General features: G+C 33.2%; 1 protein-coding gene across 2 annotated transcripts in view; it reads left to right on the top strand.

Annotated features, from left to right (window-relative positions):
• The first annotated feature begins 581 nt into the window (after positions 1 to 581).
• Positions 582 to 18,379, top strand: part of LOC139494748 (leucine-rich repeat-containing protein 70-like) — a 34,050-nt gene continuing 16,252 nt past the window's right edge. For both annotated transcript variants that reach the window (XM_071282948.1, XM_071282947.1), the window contains exons 1-6: positions 582 to 749; positions 5,579 to 5,650; positions 7,731 to 7,802; positions 10,199 to 10,270; positions 11,304 to 11,375; positions 16,315 to 16,386. In XM_071282948.1, coding sequence (XP_071139049.1) covers positions 595 to 749; positions 5,579 to 5,650; positions 7,731 to 7,802; positions 10,199 to 10,270; positions 11,304 to 11,375; positions 16,315 to 16,386 — 515 coding nt within the window. In that variant the 5' untranslated portion in view covers positions 582 to 594. The remainder of the gene's footprint in view (positions 750 to 5,578; positions 5,651 to 7,730; positions 7,803 to 10,198; positions 10,271 to 11,303; positions 11,376 to 16,314; positions 16,387 to 18,379) is intronic.

The raw sequence follows: 18,379 nt of genomic DNA, 5'->3' as shown, positions 1-18,379 counted from the left end.
AACGGTTTATAATTTCACCAGTTTCATAGCTTTAGATACTGAAAAATTGCAGCACTTTCAAGTACGGTAAGATATTTTTTTGTTTTATATATTTTTTTTTCTTCATAGCTTTATATCTGAATATATTCAAGGGGGTACCCAACACTTGGATAAAACTACATTAAGCAAGTTTAATTTTCAAAAAATGTGCTGCACACTGTTAAATAACCCGATACGCGCGTTATCCAGTGTGCCCCAAATTTTTAATGTTATTTCTTCATAGACAGAAAAAATATTACAGTCATTCCTTAAATATAAACCTTTTTTTTTCGTGGATATATACATTATATCGCATTTAGCACTGTTTGTCCCTTTTTCGAGGAGCTTTTATTGCGCGGTTTTTAAATTTACTGAAATATGTAAGTTTAACAATTTTGCGACGAATTTATATTAGAAAAATTTTTAATAACGAATATCTTGAAATTAGTCATTTTTCAGTATCCGTAAAAAAATTAAACAGTAAAGATTGACAAGAGAACAGTCAACTTTAAAAATATTTTGTATTAATCTTTGCTATTTTCCTCCAGATCAATCAAATCAAATACAGACGTAATAATGATGTGTGTTCTGCCTGTGATATTGTTGTTTATCTCTGTTGATATGGTGATTGGCTGTCCAGAATTATGTGAGTGTGTCGATTACAGGGTCTACTGTAATAAAACTGGGTTATCTACCATACCAGATGATTTACCGCCAACAACAAAAGTTCTGTAAGATTTTACTTATATGTATAAGGCGTAGATTTAGTCAAAATTATTATATTCAAAGGGATCCTGGAATAGTCCGGGATTTTCAAGTTGTCTTGAAATGATTGTATTCAAAGGGATCCTGGAATAGTCCGGGATTTTCATGTTGTCTTGAAATGATTGTATTCAAAGGGATCATGGAATAGTCCGGGATCTTCATGTTGTCTTGAAATGAGTGTATTCAAAGGGATCCTGGAATAGTCCGGGATCTTCATGTTGTCTTGAAATGATTGTATTCAAAGGGATCCTGGAATAGTCCGGGATCTTCATGTTGTCTTGAAATGATTGTATTCAAAGGGATCCTGGAATAGTCCGGGATCTTCATGTTGTCTTGATGGTGTTTATCAATTCTGTATTCTTTTTTTTCTTATGCCACTTTTCTCTATCCTTTATATATCAGCAGCCTATTATTCTCTATTTCTTATTGCCAGATCTGCGTGAGGGTTTGATGGGGTCTTTATTCTTTATATTTCAGCACCCCATTATTCTATATTCTTTATTTATAGCCTTATCTGCGCTTATTTCTCATTATTCTATGTACACCCCATCCAGCCATCCCCCATAAATGAAGTCAGGACGACGTTCACACTTCTATTTGAGATTTCCGCAATTCGATTTCGAGATAAATTAACCTTAAGTATTTATAAATATTTTGACTAAATTCGCGCCTCACATGTTTGCACAAATAAACAAACTTATTTATTGTACATTGTTTTTAATTAAATTATATTTGAGAGAAGCAATCATTGGCGGATCCAAGGGGGGGAAGGGGGGTTGGAACCCCCTTTTTTTGACGATCAATGCATTTGAATGGGAGCATATAGTTGGACCCCCCCCCCCCCCCCCTTTACTCTGGGTTGCAACCGCGGCTGATGCATGAAACCGAGGCTGATGCAACTTACACTAAACATGAATATTGGTTTTTTTTTAAGTCTATGGTTGAATGTGTTTTAGTTGTCTTTAAACAAGATACCAATAGTATTGATAGAAAGAAAACATCATAGAATTTATAGGAGAAACACACAATATAACTTAAAGTAAGGATGTTCGCAACTCTATTTCAAAATAACAAGTTTTTCAAAAGACTGTTATAAATTGATAGTATAAATACAAAGGAGCTTAGATAACCAAAATAAAATAAAGGGTCATGCTGAGTGCTTGTTCAAGAGATATGAGCCATTAAAAATTTAGCGGGAACTAATTCTCTCTAGACTTTTCTTACATTTTACATTGGCACCATTTTTCTTTCAAAAATAGAAAACATATCAAGGCTTTTTTTTGCATTTTCAAATATGACTTTCTAAACTATATGTAATAAAAATATAAAAAGAAAAGTAGGGGGTAGCGGGGAAATCTTTTTAACGGCACAACATGGATAAAACCAGATGATTCCGAATATCTGGCGAATATTCACACACAAGAGGAGAGAACATCCTTTATTCATTAAAGATTTTCAAACTGAAAGCACAGTGGCGGATCTAGAAATTTTCATAAGTGGGGCCAACTCACTGGCTGCCTAAGAGGGGACCCACACCCGTCACGCTTCAGTGATTCCCTATAAAATCAACCAATTTTTTTCTCAAAAGGGGGGGCCCGGGTCCCCTGCCCCCCCCCCCCCCCCCCTAAATCCGCCTCTGAAGCAAACTACTAAGAGGATATAATTTTACAAAACAGTTTAATGAAATACTTTTAGAAATAAGATACAATACAAATCATCACGAGAGGTTTAGAAAGTGAGATTGTGGAGAGATCAGTATCACAGAAAAGTGAGATTGTAGAGAGATCAGTATCAGAAAAGTGAGATTGTAGAGAGATCAGTATCAGAAAAGTGAGATTGTAGAGAGATCAGTATCAGAAAAGTGAGATTGTAGAGAGATCAGTATCACACTCATTACTATTTACTGTCAATCACCGATGTGTTTATCTGTAAATGTAAAATGAGACAATTTTTACACATAAAAATAGCCAGAGGTTTAAAATTTATTAAATAGTATTTTGGAACAGTTAATGGACCTAAACTCCTCACTACTGATTTTGATCTTATTTTAAAGATTGATATAATTTTCTTTGAATAAAGCCTGTTGCAGATTTTTAGAAATTGTGATTACTGGTCAGAAGGTTTTTTTTCCAAAATCGCATTTTTTTAAATCATTTTGACAATTTTTTCAGAAACCCGTCATTCTGATTTAAAAAAATTAAATGAAATCATGGTCTGGTAATGTTGATTTAAATAGGCTTATAAAAAAGAAGATGTGGTATAACTGCCAATGAGACAACTCTTCACAAGAGACTTATAACAACGAAGTTAACAAATATAGGTCACGGTACGGCTTTCAACAACGAGCCAAACCCATGACGCATAGCCATGGCAGCTATAAAAGGTCCCGAAGTTACACATATAAAAAAAAAATCAAACGATGAAAATAACTGCATACCTGTTTTAATTTAAAATAATGAACGAAAAACAAATATGTAACACAGCAACAATCGACAAACACTGATTTACAGGGCTTGGAACTCACACATACATAACGTGGCGGCGTTAAACAAGTTAGAACCCCCCCTCCTTTTTTTACTCGAGACAGAGGTGTAATTTTGTTACGTTAATTAACAACTGGTTATCATATTATTATTGTTCAACCCCCACACCCCCACCTGCTCCTTACATGTGAGAAATTTCAAAAAAAGATATCTACAGAAATTTTAAATCAAATTTTATAAATCTTTAGATATTATATAATGCAATGATTCTAGGCATCATGAATTAAAAAAGAACTCAAAGATACACCTATTCATTTTATACTTGGTAGTAAATACAGATAAATTGTATGTGTAACGTGGTCAGCGGCAATCGTGCTGTATCGTGTCAAATAAACATATTCTACGTGAGGTATATAATAAAGTGTATATGATATTATCAGATTATTACATGGCATTTTTCATATCGCATGTATTATCAGCCCTAGATTTAATATCAGCCCAAGAGCTGCATGTCTCGAGGGATGATAATACATGCGATATGAAAAATTACATGTTGCGATCTTTTTATCATATTTATGCTTCAACATTGGAGAAAAATGAAAAATTAATGCATTGATCCTTTTGCGTTGTTCAAATTCAAAAAGTTCACGGACGTCGGACCCCAAATGCATTAAATTCGATACGAAATATTTCTAGCATATGTCTTCACAGAAAAGAAAAACAGCAGTCTGATATATTTTAATATGGACGATAAATAAAGATAATTCAACAATATACATGAATATTGAACACTGTTTGGAAAAGTCAACATTTTTAAAATAACTTTCTAGATTATGTTTGAAACTTTTGAAAATGCATTTATTTTATCCTTTGTTTGTTTGGTTTTTTCACATTTTACACAATATACTTTCCAGTATCTCAATAATTTTGTACCATACTTTGTAATGTTTTTTCACTGAAAACGTACCATTGAGGTGTATTTTCCGGAATTTGCCGAGTATCGCCAGAATGCCATGTGATAACGTTACGGAAAGGCATGTGTGTGATAATAATCGAAGCATGTGATAACTTTTTTATATCAGGCCGCTAAAAACCAATTCGGAAACATATGGAGTTTACGTTAATTTGATGCTATTATCATACAGTAAAATCATATGTTATTTTCTCTAAGTAAATGGTAAGGCTTTTTCTTCAATATTACCCACCATATCAATGCACAACCATTATAATCCCTCGAGCAGAGCTCTTGCGATTATAATGGTGTCTCGGGTTGATAAAGGTGTGATATTGAAAATCCATATCACATTGCTTTATAAATATAGGTGTTCATATAAAATGTATTGTTTGATATGCGTGAAAAATGTTTAATACAAAAGGTATTAAATTAGTTTGAAAACCCCGACCGTGCAAGGGCTGTATCGCCAGTCAAGGTCGTTAAAAATTTCCATCGTGGAAAACCCTGAACAATGTCTAGTGAGGCCCCTCATGGGGGGGTCCTAGTAATCACATAATCACCATTTTTTGGCCAATATAATCACATAATCATTAAATATTTGCTTATCTTTAGTAATCAAATAATCATAAACTAAAAATACAGTCCTAGGTAATCAAATAATCATGAAATATTTGGCTTAATAATCAAATAATCATTAAAAAAACGGCCAAGTAATCACATAATCAAAAACCCCATGAGGGCCCTCTCTAGTTCGGAGACGACAGGCAGTTTTGAATTTTAGAGAGACAATTAGTTCAAACCTATCACTATCAAGTCGAAGCCACAATAGCAAAAAAGTTGAAATGTTAAGAATTGTTTCTTCTGTGTATCAATTAACCGGAACAATCTTTTAAAACAATTTGTTAGTTTACAACAACAAATGGAAGTGTTTAACGACCTTGACTGGCTATACAGCCCTCACACGGTCGGTTGTTAGTTTAAACATATCTTATTTGCTTAAATATGCCAAAAGGATAAGACACAAGCTAATAAAACAAATATAGTCTCCTCCCAATTTGTTGAGTAAGCTGTTCAAGTATGCTCACTTCATTATGTACGAACTTTAATTTACAGTTGTATAAGAATAAAAAAAAGAAGAAGATGTATGATTGTTATTGAGACAACTCTCCACAAGAGACCTAAGAGACAGAAATTAACAGCTATAGGTCACCGTACGGTCTTAAATAATAAGCAAAGACCATATCGCATAGTCAGCTATAAAAGGCCCCGAAATGTCATGTTTTACATGATTGTCACCATTACATGATTTAAGGTAACATTATGCGTTTTTAGTCATTGTGTTTTAACATTGTTTCAGGTGTGTTGCAAGCAATCAGATGACTAAGATAAACAGTAATGCACTCAACAATATATCAAGCCTACTTGTTTTGTAAGTATGTATGTGTTTTGGAAAGGTTTAAGTCGAGTTAAAGTGTTTTACAAATATTCATGTATTTTGTTACAAGTTTTTATCAAGTCAACGTTTTTTGTAAGAATTTTTTTAAAAAGTTAATGCCAAAACTACGTGTTCTGTAAGTATTTACGTTTTTTTTTACAAGTTTATGTTAAGACTTCTTGTTTTGTAAGTATTTATGTTTTTGGACAAGTTGGTTCAAAGCTTTCTTGTTTTGTAAGTATTTGTGTTTTTTTTAACAAGTTTGTGTCAAGCTTCTTGTTTTGTAAGTATTTATGTTTATGGACAAGTTGATTTTAAACCTACGTGTTTTGAAAGTATTTATGTTTTTTAACAAGTTTATGTAATAAAGCTTTCTTGTTTTGGAAGTATTTATGTTTTTGAACAAGTTTATGTAAAGCCTTCTTGTTTGGAAGTATTTATGTTTTTGGACAACTTTAAGTTAAGCCTACGTGTTTTGTAAGTATTTATGTTTTTTGGACAAGTCCATGTAAAGCCTTCTTATTTTGTAAATATTTATGTCTTTTTGGGGACAAATTAATGTCAAGCCTTCTTGTTTTGTAAGTATTTATGTCTTTTTGGGGGCAAATTAATGTCAAGTGTACGTGTTTTGTAAGTATTTATGTTTTTAGAAAAGTTTTTGTCAAGCCTACGTGTTTTGTAAGTATTTATGTTTTTGGACAAGTTTATGTTAAGCTTTCTTGTTTTGTAAGTATTTATGTTTTTGGAAAAGTTATTGTCAAGCCTACGTGTTTTGTAAGTATTTATGTTTTTCGAAAAGTTATTGTCAAGCCTACGTGTTTTGTAAGTATTTATGTTATTTAAAAAAGTTATTGTCAAGCCTACGTGTTTTGTAAGTATTTATGTTTGTGGACAACTTTAAGTTAAGCCTACGTGTTTTGTAAGTATTTATGTTTTTTGGACAAGTTCGTGTAAAGCCTTCTTGTTTTGTAAATATTTATGTCTTTTTGAGGACAAATTAATGTCAAGCATACGTTTTTTGTAAGTATTTATGTTTTTGGACAGGTTCATCTCAAGCCTTCTTGTTTTGTAAATATTTATATCTTTTTGGGGACAAATTAACTTCAAGCCTACGTGTTTTGTAAGTATTTATGTTTTTTGGACAAGTTTATGTAAAGCCTGCTTGTTTTGTGAGAATTTATGTTTTTGGACAAGTTAATGTCAATCCTTCTTGTTTTGTAAGTATTTGTGTCTTTTTGGGGACAAATTAATGTCAAGTCTACGTGTTTTGTAAGTATTTATGTTTTTGAACCAGTTTATATCATGCTTATGTGTTTTGTAAGTATTTATGTTTTTGGACAAGTTTATGTAAAGCCATTTTGTTTTGTAAGTCTTTCTGCTTTTTGGCAATTTTATGTAAAGCTTTCTTGTTTTGTAAGTATTTGATGTTTTTTTGGACAAGTTTGTGTAAAGCCCTCTTGTTTTGTAAGTATTTAATATTTTTTGGACAAGTTTATGTCTGTCATAAAGCTTTCTTGTTTTGTAAGTATTTATGTTTTTGGACAAGTTTATGTTAAGCCTTCTTGCTTTGTAAGTATTAATGTTTTTGGGCAAGTTTATGTCAAGTCTTTTTGTTTAGTAAGTATTTAAGTGTTTCGGACAAGTTTATGTTAAGCCTTCGTATTTTGTAAGTATATATGCTTTGTAGACATGAATAGAATTTGTCAGTAACAGTAATTTATAAATAATCAAAATTGATAAGCAAGACAACATATGACAAAAATAATCATTAGAGTCCCTACGGAAAATTTCATCATTTTAATTCATTTTTTGTAAATTTGGCTGTTATAAATGATAATAAGGGACGCTCTCAATAATTCAAATCATTTATTCGTCTTTCGTTCGCTCGTTCGTTCGTCCGTTCGTTCGTTCATTTATTTATTCATTTATTCATTCATCTATTTGTCCATCTTCTTGTTTATTCGTTTATTTAATTTTCTTATTCATTCATTTGTTTGTTTTTTTTTGTAATTTGATTGTGACTTAGATTTACTTTTTATGTTAAAATTAATAGACCTCTATAATTATATTTCAGGGACTTGTCAGATAATTTGATCTCAGTTATAAATGGATCAATGTTCGAAAGCCTCAACAACTTATCGACCTTGTATGTACTTATATACACTACATATATGTTTAAAAAATATTCTAATTTGTTAAATGTTGGAAATGATTAAACAATAGATATATGAGGATGTGGTATGAATGCCAATAAGACAACTCTTTATCCAAGTCACTATGTTTAAAAGAAAAACTACTAAAGGGTAAAATGCAGTCTTCAACACAGAGCCTTGGCTCACAGGCGCGTAGCAACCCGTACGCAAAAACGCAGTTGCGTACACATTGAAAATTTGACAAACATAAAAATATGGTTAATCTAGTTAGAATAAAACTTATTAATAAGTAATAGAATTAATTATAAAGTGTTATAAAAATATGTTAATAGTCACTTTTGTAACTATATTCCGTTCCGGAAACTAGTTTTCTCTTTACATTTTCGGGACCAGCATCGTGATTGTGCTGCTGATGCAAACAATTAAAATAGCCGATTCCTCGGGGTTTCAGAATACGATAAGTGCGTCTACTATGCCTCCTTACCCTGGCATCTTTTCTGAAGATTTCAAAATGACTGATGAAATAAAATGTGATGTTCTATAAGGGTAATACTTTTGCAACCTATTCGCCGTTTTTGTTTACGATCAACGTGTTTTTTACTTTTTTATTTTATGTTCGGTCGTGCAAGATGGGTGCCTCGTTCATTTAATTATACGTGTCTCGAGATTAAAAGTGCTTATTCTCCATATGTGCAAAATTTAAAGTGCTTGTTTTTCTTGCTTTGAAAAAATAAAAGACTCGTTTTTGGAAGTTGATAAAAAGAACTCAGATTTTGTTTTGAAGCTTTTCCTTGTAGATTTTGGGACTTCAAAAGTATTTATATACAAATGTATAGTTAAAGGTTTCCAAACTATGATGTTATAAACAAGGATTTATACCCTGGAATCTTTAAAATACTATCATATCATATGCATTTATGTCGGTCTGGACGACAACGATAGAACACTCTTTCAGTACCATGAGACGACTAAAGAAATACAATGAAATCCAAACGTTTATCTGGGCTTGTTCTATTGAAAATATACCACGAAAAACAAATTTCAACGGACAGGGATTTTGATAACTGGAAAGGAAATGGTCATTGACTTTCATAACTAACTTTGAGAATTAAAAGCTAAAAGAAAGACTGCTTGTTCTCTTATCATTAAATAAAACAAAGACATGTGATTCGATTTATTTATGTATTTTCTCAATAAAAAAATACCCTTTAAGGCTAAGAAATTTGGATTTTCTCAGTGAATGTATAGTGGGTTGAGACTGATTAGGTAGCAATTAAAATATATGGTGGTGACACTATATATTTTAATTGTTACCTAATATATAAATAAGCTCTACCCACTACACATTAAAAGTTTTTTTTCTCTATTTTTCTTTTTTTTTTTTGAAATTTAATTATTTTCAAAAGTTGTTTTGTTACTCATGAAAATAAGATTTCTGTGAGGTCATTTTCAGTCCCAGGAAACCGCGAGAATGCAGGATTTTGCACCATTTACTCTAGAGCTTCTGAGGGCCTTGACCGGTCCCAGACCCCCGGCATTGCGTACACATCATTTTGGCCTAGCTACGCCCCTGGCTCACACCGAACGTTAAGCTATAACGGGCCTCAAAAATGACTAGTGTACAACCATTCAAACGGGAAATCTAACGGTCTAATCTATATAAAAAAAATCAGAAACAAGAGACATGTTTAGATATAAGAAATAAAGTAGCATGAGTATGTTTTCTAGCTGGTAACGGATGTAGATTAACATTGTTGCTTATAACCTTTAGTTGTAATGCCCGCTTCGTAGTCGAGAGGGCCATTCAGTTTGTGCATTGTCCGTCTATTCGTCTGACATTACCACTATACGTTTCGGAATATGTTTAACTCAACCAAATGTTATGAACCTTATACACAATCCACAATGATTCTAACCACAAAACTCAGACGCAGTTTGAATTTGAATGGCGTCATTTTTAATTTTCAAGAGTTGTGCCACTTTTATTTTCTTTCTACAAGAATTAACACACATCGTGAATTCTAGCGACAACCTATTTGGAAAATCAAAAGACTAATGATGGGTTTTTTATTGATCAAAACATAAAATGTCAATGCAAAACTGACCCCAGTTAATTAATTAGTTTATGTATGTATTGATAAAGGACTTTCCGTTTTGAATGGACTATTTTCATTTTAAGAACTTTTGCCTCCGCTAGTCCGAATTATATAATATTTAACAGGTTACATTTTCTGTGGTAAAGCATCCTGGTTCCAAGTCTAGTGAGAACAACGTAAAGAGGTGAAATCCAGCTTTTATTTGGTACAATTTTTGGGGTTAATTAACTGAGTTACAATATATAAATTCCGAGTCAAACGTCGGTGATGTTTTACTTTTTTTTATATTTCAGGAGGATGGACTCCAACAAATTGACGACTCTTGACGAATATACATTTATAGCTTTGACTGAATTGGACGTTTTGTATGTAGACTGTTTATATATATATAAAAAAGAAGATATGGTATGATTGCCGATGATACAATTTTCCACAAGAGACCAAATGACAAATAAATTAACAGCTATAAGTCAACGAACGGTCTTCAATAATGAGCAAAGCCGATACCGTATAGTCAGTTATGAAAGGCTGCGAAATCACAAATGTAATACAATTTAAACGAGAACACTAATGGTCTAATTTATGTACAAAAATATTGAACAAAAACCAAATATGTCATATAACAACAAGCGACTACCATTGGATTACAGGTTTGGGACAGACACATATATACAGAATGTGACGGGGTTAAACATGTTAGCGGGATGTTTGGTTACATCAGAAAACCATGTCCCAGTTCAATCTATGTATCATATGTATTCAATGGTTTAAAATCTAGCTGTATCACAGTATAGTTGTTATTTTTGGGTTTTTTTGGGACTGCTTTTAAAGAAAATATTAATGAATTAACTGAACTAGAGAATACCGCTGTTCACAAGTTACAAATCGATTTAACCGAAACAAATCCGTGTCACAAACCAACTGAAGGCAGCACATCAACTATAAGAGGCAAAAAACGGAAACACAGAAATACCGAACTGCTTAAACAAACAAACGTCAACATACATAGAAACGGACTATTTGATAAATTCCTTCCTTGGAACAGGACATTTTAAGAAAAACGGTGGTTTGAACTTTGTTTTATGGCTATCCAAACCTCCTTCTAATTTGGCAATGTTAAAAATACCTGTTAAAAGTCAACATTGCGGGACAGAAATAGAGTTCAGATAAATGCAAGACTAAGGACAGGAGAAGACAGAGAAATATGCAAATAAATAATATAAAAGTACATTTCAACATGTAAACCACATATTAACATCGAACACGTAAAATTAATTTACGACAGAACACAGATACAGCACAATACATGTACGAACTGTGCGTCACACAAATGTACTAGCTAGTAATTTATGCTACTGGTAAATTATTGTATTATCATAATTTGTTTTTGTATTTTAGGCGTCTTGAAAAGAACGAATTGTCGGAAATTAGTCCTTCTGCATTTAAGAATCTGTCAAGTCTGAGAATATTGTAAGACATTATGGTGTTTCTTTCATATGTTTTAGGAAATTAAGGGACGACATCAAAAGATCGATGTAGGATAAAAAAAACTTAAATCAAATAGTTTGGGGGTGGGGGTCAACATTCAATTTTGTTAATTTAAAATCGATTTTACATATATCCCTATTGGTCAATAAATTTTTCCCAAATTAAGTTAAGAGGGGGGTGTGGGGGTCAGTGAAAAAACTATTTGAATTAAGTTTTTTATCCTTTATTGAACTTTTGATGTCGTCCCTAATGCAGAATTAAATATGATTCGTTAAAAGTTAATGATAAATTATCACAGAAAAGTGAACTGTATATAAAATAACTGTTCTTCCATTGAGACTCTTATGTAACTTCTTATGACGACACAAAAATGTAGATTTTGTAGTAACGTTCTGGATTGCAATGAAGTATTAGTTTACTAAATTCTTGCTTAGATACTACCATTTGATTGAAAGTCTGGCTGCACATATACATTTTTATAACAAACCTAACAGCGCATCTAAACATTTACGATTATGGTGTTTATACAGCTCGTAAATTTAGACAATCCGAACCTTCAAATACTAGTAATAGTCTGGCAGATCGGTGAAAAAATTGCTCAAAGAATGAGGAAAGCACCAATTTTTGCATGATGGTACATTTTTGTGTACTGAGCAATTTAAGCTATGGACCCACGAATGGCGGCTTATTTCAAGATGGCTGCCGTACGTTCTAAAATATTTTCCAATATTGCACAAACCACAGTGGATTTGATGCTAGAAGCAGAAAAATCATCATATTTGAATGACTTGGTGTACTTAGCAAGATTTTGTTTTGATCTATCTTTGAAATACAAAATGGCGGCTATTTTCAAAATGGCCGCCTTGAAAATAAGCAAATATTCATTATTGAGAATTGACCTGAATATAAGCATTTTTTCGATGTAAAGTGTCATTTATAGTATCTGTCCCAGTTCTGTCCTTTTTGATTTTGCCTTCCTTATCATTTCCTTCACAAAGTAGTTGCTTTCATAAAAAGCTGCAGTAGTAACTTTCATTAAAAACTGCACTGTTTGTTGTCTCGGGTCACACATAAAAGCTGTGGTTTGGAATTTATCTGCCTTAAGATATCATTCAGTGCCTATCTTATTTCTTGGGTCGCAATATATTGCTATTTGAGATATTAAACTGTGAATTGAGAATCATTTCAACACACATTAAAATGGCAGAAACTGAATCACTTAAGGATATAAAGAAACCCACAGCTGAAGACGTTTTAACAGAGGAAAGCTGAGAAATGACTATTAAACTATTGTACCAGGAATTTTTAGCAGATAGAAAATCTAATGCTCAAAGAACAGTTGAGATTTACCGCAATATAAAACAGAGCAAAGCGCGAATTGATAAAATATGTGTTGGTCTCATTACGTTTAAAGCTGAACAAAAAGAGGCAATCAATATTAATAACGAACAGATGAGAGAAATATCTCGGCAACTTCAGCAGTCTGAATACATGATAGACCACAGGGCTAGTAATAATTGCTTGGCGGAATTGATGGTTAGACCAATACGATATTCAATGTTGTGGTGAGATGAATGGACAAGCTGACAACAATGAGGAAGGAGACACAGTTCAATTTAAAAGTGCATTTGAACAGCAGGTTACCTTCCAACAACTGGCATCTGTTGTAAATGAATTATTGGACAATCGAAATAAAGAAGTTAAAATTCCTGCAATGGACACATCATCTAAGCCAAAATGTGACCTTAGCCAGTACAACACAAGTTTACCAAAAGTACATAACAAAATCCATGCCTTGGGTCTTTCCCCAATTGTAGTTCGCATGAACCATAAACCGCACCAACTCTGTTGAAGGTGTATTCACCATAAGTCAAAACTCCTATGCCAGGGCCCTTGGCCCTGTATGAGACAGTTCAAATATTCAACAACAATCCCTATTTAAGAAAATACTATAAACCTCTAGTACTAATCAAAGATACCAGCAAAATGACTTATGTGTCTTCTTACGCACACTTACCATCTACTATGAGTCAATTATATTTAGTTAAGAGCAGCACACCATTACAGAAACAATTAGCTGCAAGTGGATTCGGAAGATTATAAAGAACGACTCGCGACATTAATAGAGTAAACATACAATGGGATGTGTGCAAAGAGCCATTAACAGACGATGTTATACTTAGGGTAGATATTTTGAACACACTGAGCGCAGTGATACACCTGAGTACAATTACAATCAACAATAAAGTGATAAATGCGGCATTTGTTAACAATGAAAACGAGATTTCAACTCAGCAAGTTTGCATAAAACGAACCATCACAGTTCCGCCAAACTCAAAAATGACTGTTACCATTAAAACAAATAAAAGTGCTGACCAGGAGTGCATTCTAGGACCATGCTCGCTGAATAGTTGCAAATATTTTTCGCACGTAGTTGGAAAAGGAAATAGTTGCCCCTTAACCGTTTTAAGTGAAGGCAATCGTCTAATCCCCCAGAAGAAAGGTACACCTATTAATTACATAGAATAATTTGACGATGCAGTGAAAACTCGATAGATGACGTAAGACGTGGCATTGAAGAGACACGAGACAAGGTGCCCTCGGCACTGCCTCAAAGTTCAGATGAGTTACCTACTATTCCACCACATTTAACCGACATATATTAACGTTCAATCGACTCGTTCCAACCATTAAAACTGAAAGCGTTTACAAAACAATTACAATAACATATAACATATTGATTAACATTTTGAATTTCTCTTTTTGTTTTTGTATATGCAGCCATATTTGCAAAAGTATGTGTTATAGAAATAACCAAATATTTTTTTTTTATATTTTAAATTAGTTGATAACAAATTCAAGAAAATGAAGTCCATTTTTAAAGAATCATTACTTTAATTTCCGAAATTATATAGAATACCTATAGGACAATCTTGATATTTATACCGTTTTTCCGCCATCTTGAAAATGGCAGCCATATTTGATTTTTCAGAGTGGGTCCATAGCTAAAATCTAAGGGTATATAATCAAGAACTACTATGTAAAGTTTCATGCTTTCCTCATCAAGTGAGCAATTTTGCTCTATATCTGCACCAATCGGCCGGACTATAAACTTAGTTCAGAAAAATACCAATTAAAACTGTTGATACATTTTTATGCCCCATTTATGGGCATTATGTTTTCTAGTCTGTGCGTCCGTCCGTTCGTTCGTTCGTTCGTTAGTTCATCCGTCTGTTTCTCTTCAGGTTAAAGTTTTTGGCCGAGGTAGTTTTTTTTACTAGTTATCCCACAAGGACACGGTGTGTCAGTGTAAGATCATCCCGATAGCCGGAGGCCAGAAGGTGATCTAACACTGACACACCAAGTCCGAGTGGGATAACGTTTTTACATCCCTGCTGTTTAAGATTAGACGAAAAAACGTTTACAATTCATACAATCTAGTTTAGAACGCCACACAACTATTACAATATACTTTATATATTACTATATGATGTATACTCTTTATTACCCCCAAACACGATGAGTAGATATCAAACAATGTCAACTCGCCCTACTTGCCAATCGGCCCACACTATATCGCCACTTTATAACTTTATAGGGTTGTAAAAGCGTTGACCATGCGCACAGTTTAAGAATGAAGCGCAAATGTATTTCGGTCAACGCTGTTACACCCCAATGAAGTAACAAAGAAGCATTCAATTCTTAAAATACACATATGTACATTCAGGGTCCTATAATGATTCGATACCTATATTTTGGCATAGCAAAGTTGCATATAGCTGCAAATACTCCTCCTATATCTGAACTTTCTGTATTTTGTGTTTATTCTTTTAAGCGACACAATATCCAACATTTTGTCTTAATCTGGAAACAAAAAATAAATTTCCTGGTCAATTTCCACAAGTATATTGTCAATCGCCAATTTGCTTTCATAATCTTTTGTGAATATATCCTTGTGAAATGTATTCTGCTCTATGGTCGGGTTGTTGCCTCTTTGACGCATTCCCTATTTCTATCCTCAATTTGATTATTGTATATGGGACGGCTCAAGCTCTTCTCCGGATGAAGCATTTCCTCACTGTGCTGAAGAATCCTGTGTGGCATTGAATTGGGATGTTATCTGCACTTTAGAGACATTCTTCGTTTTCATTCTATATAATGAGGATATATAAACCTCGAATGTATAGCTCTGTTTCATAAAAGTAAAATTACAAAAATACTGAACTCCGAGGAAAAATTCAGTCGTAAAGTCCCCAATCAAATGACAAAACACATCATCTAACTGTCATATTCCTGACTTGGTACAGGCATTTTAAAATGTAGAAAATGGTGGATTGAACCTGGTTTTATAGCGCTAAACTTATACAACAGTTGCATCAAATTACATTGAATTAACAAAGATGCCTGAACAAAATGTTACAAATAAGGACACAACAACAACACGGATCCAAACATTTTGATCTACTTATGCTAGAAATTACAAAAATCCCAATCCTGTTATAAAACTCAAAGTCTCATTCAATAACATAAACGGTACCATTTTATTCTGCACCAGATGCGCAATTCGACAATCAATGTCTCTTCAGTGATGCCCGAGGCCATGATATTTGAAAATCCAAAGCTTATTTTAACAATTACCCGGTTAGTCTCTCCCTATAATCGATATATCTTACTTGTATGGACCTGCACTTTGATTATACCAAATACTTTTAAAAAAAAAGTTTTGGATTGAAGTCATAATACTTTGCTCAGTGCTTGGAGCACAAAAATCAAGGTTGAAACATGAAATTCCTCATTTTGATTGGTTGATTGTCGAGTACGAGTACAAAAACCGAGTCGTAAGTTTTATGACTTCGGGGCCGGGTGTATAGAAATAAAAAAAATTGTATCTTTGATGTGGTTGTTTATTTGTATATTTCAGGCGAATTGATTACAACATGTGGACAACAATTGGCGATTTCACTTTTGACTCTTTAACCACATTACAGATTTTGTAAGTATTTTCTAAAAAAAACTGCATTATATATTTCGTGCAGAATTGCTGTGCCAATCAGTCTTATAAGAACATCAAAACATATTTTTATAAAAATCAGTTTGAAATGATATTTTGTATAAAAAAAAAATGAAATGGTAGGCAAATGACACAATCTTCATTCAGAAGGCAACAAACAATCTCGTACTTATAGCTGAGTAATGAAAACATTGCGAAGAAACAATCAAAGCACTAGCATCACTTCTTTTTTGCAATAAAGAAAAGATGAAGTTATGACATACCGGTACAACAACTACATACAAGTAGTTTGGCTTGGGACAATGTGGCAGTGTTAAACATTTTGTTAAACAAAAGAGCAGGCTAATGCCGCTACAAGGCAGCACTCGCACCCTCAAAGTGGAAAGGGGTTAATATAAGTTGCAAAAACTTGTTTCCCAATCCACTATAAATAAATATGTTTAAACTAAACAATTTTTTATGAGATCTATACTCTTTCTTTTTATTCTTTTTAGAGAATGGCAGTTTAAAAAATTGAATCATGGGATTTTATTCGTCAGTTTTTGTATTTATAACTCTACTGTATTGAATTATACCATACTGGTTTGACTCCTCCTATACTGTATTGACTCCGCCTTTACTATATTGACTCCGCCTTTACTGTGTTGACTCCAACTTTACTGTGTTGACTCCTCATATATATACTACTAGAACACACCCGTGATATCGCGGGTCCGTGACTGATATATAACTATGCGTATGCCTTATTTTAGTATTGGTATTGTCATCTGATAAAGTCATGCCGATTATAACATGTATAAGGTGCACAGTTTTCTCTGCTTTCAAAATCTTTCTGTTTGAACCCGTCGACCTGGAACCTATCAATTATTAGTAATATTAATAATTTGGAAAACAAAAGGGCCTGGAATGGAGTATTTTTACTCAACAGTATACAGCAAAATTCTAAATACACTGTTTGGTAGTGCGCCTGTCAGATGTGGAACGTACAGATAAGGTAATAGGTAACAGATGAATATACTATTGGTATCGGTGTCGGACTCGATCCGGAACTTCTTAATTATTGGCAATATTAATTACGTGGAAAACAAATGGGCCTAGAGTGGTGTAATTTTTAATCAACAGCATTGTACTATATTAGTTATATATAAAGTTGAATTCTTTGATTCATCGTTTTTACGTGATGACGGCTGACAAAGTGGACCTCGTAATTTTAGTATTATAGATGTTGACTCCTCTTATATAAGGTTGACTCCAACTTTACTAATTTCAATCCTCCTATACTGTGTCGAATCCTACTATACTGTGTTGACCCCTCCCTGACTATAAACTCCGTCTTAACTGTATTTACTTCGCCTTTACTATGTTGACTCCTCTTATACTAGGTCGACTACACCTATACTGTGTTAAATCCTCCTATACTAGGTTGACTCCACCTATACTAATTTGAATCCTCCTATACTGTATTGACTCTGCCTGTACTGTGTTGACTCTTATACTAGTTTGACTCCTCCTATATTGTGTTGAATTATACTATACTGTATTGACTCCTCCTATATGGTGTTGACGCCTATACTATATTGACTCCTCATATATTGTGTTGACTCCTCCTTTACTGTGATGATTCCTCCTATACTGCGTTGACTCTGCCTATTTTATGTTTACTCCTCCTATACTGGTTTGACTCCTTCTTATATGTATTGACTCCTCCTATATGTTGTTGACTTCTTTACTATGTTGACTCTTCATATATTGTGTTAACTTTTTATATATTGTCATGACATCTTTTAGATAGTGCTGAGCGATCTGGAACAATCAGCCAACATCTTGTTTGTAGAGGATTTTTCTCTGTGATAATATGTAGAACTTTTTTGTATATGTTTGAGTTACTATTAGTTGATCTGGCAGAAGTAGTTAACATACAACAGAAAACAAAGGTTTTGTTTTAGTTTCTACTCTGTTTATTGTCCATTTCGAA

Source organism: Mytilus edulis, chromosome 11, assembly GCF_963676685.1.
Source record: "Mytilus edulis chromosome 11, xbMytEdul2.2, whole genome shotgun sequence".
NCBI lineage: Eukaryota > Metazoa > Mollusca > Bivalvia > Mytilida > Mytilidae > Mytilus > Mytilus edulis.
Note: the sequence above shows the minus strand (reverse complement) of the source record. Positions and strands in the feature narration are given on the sequence as shown.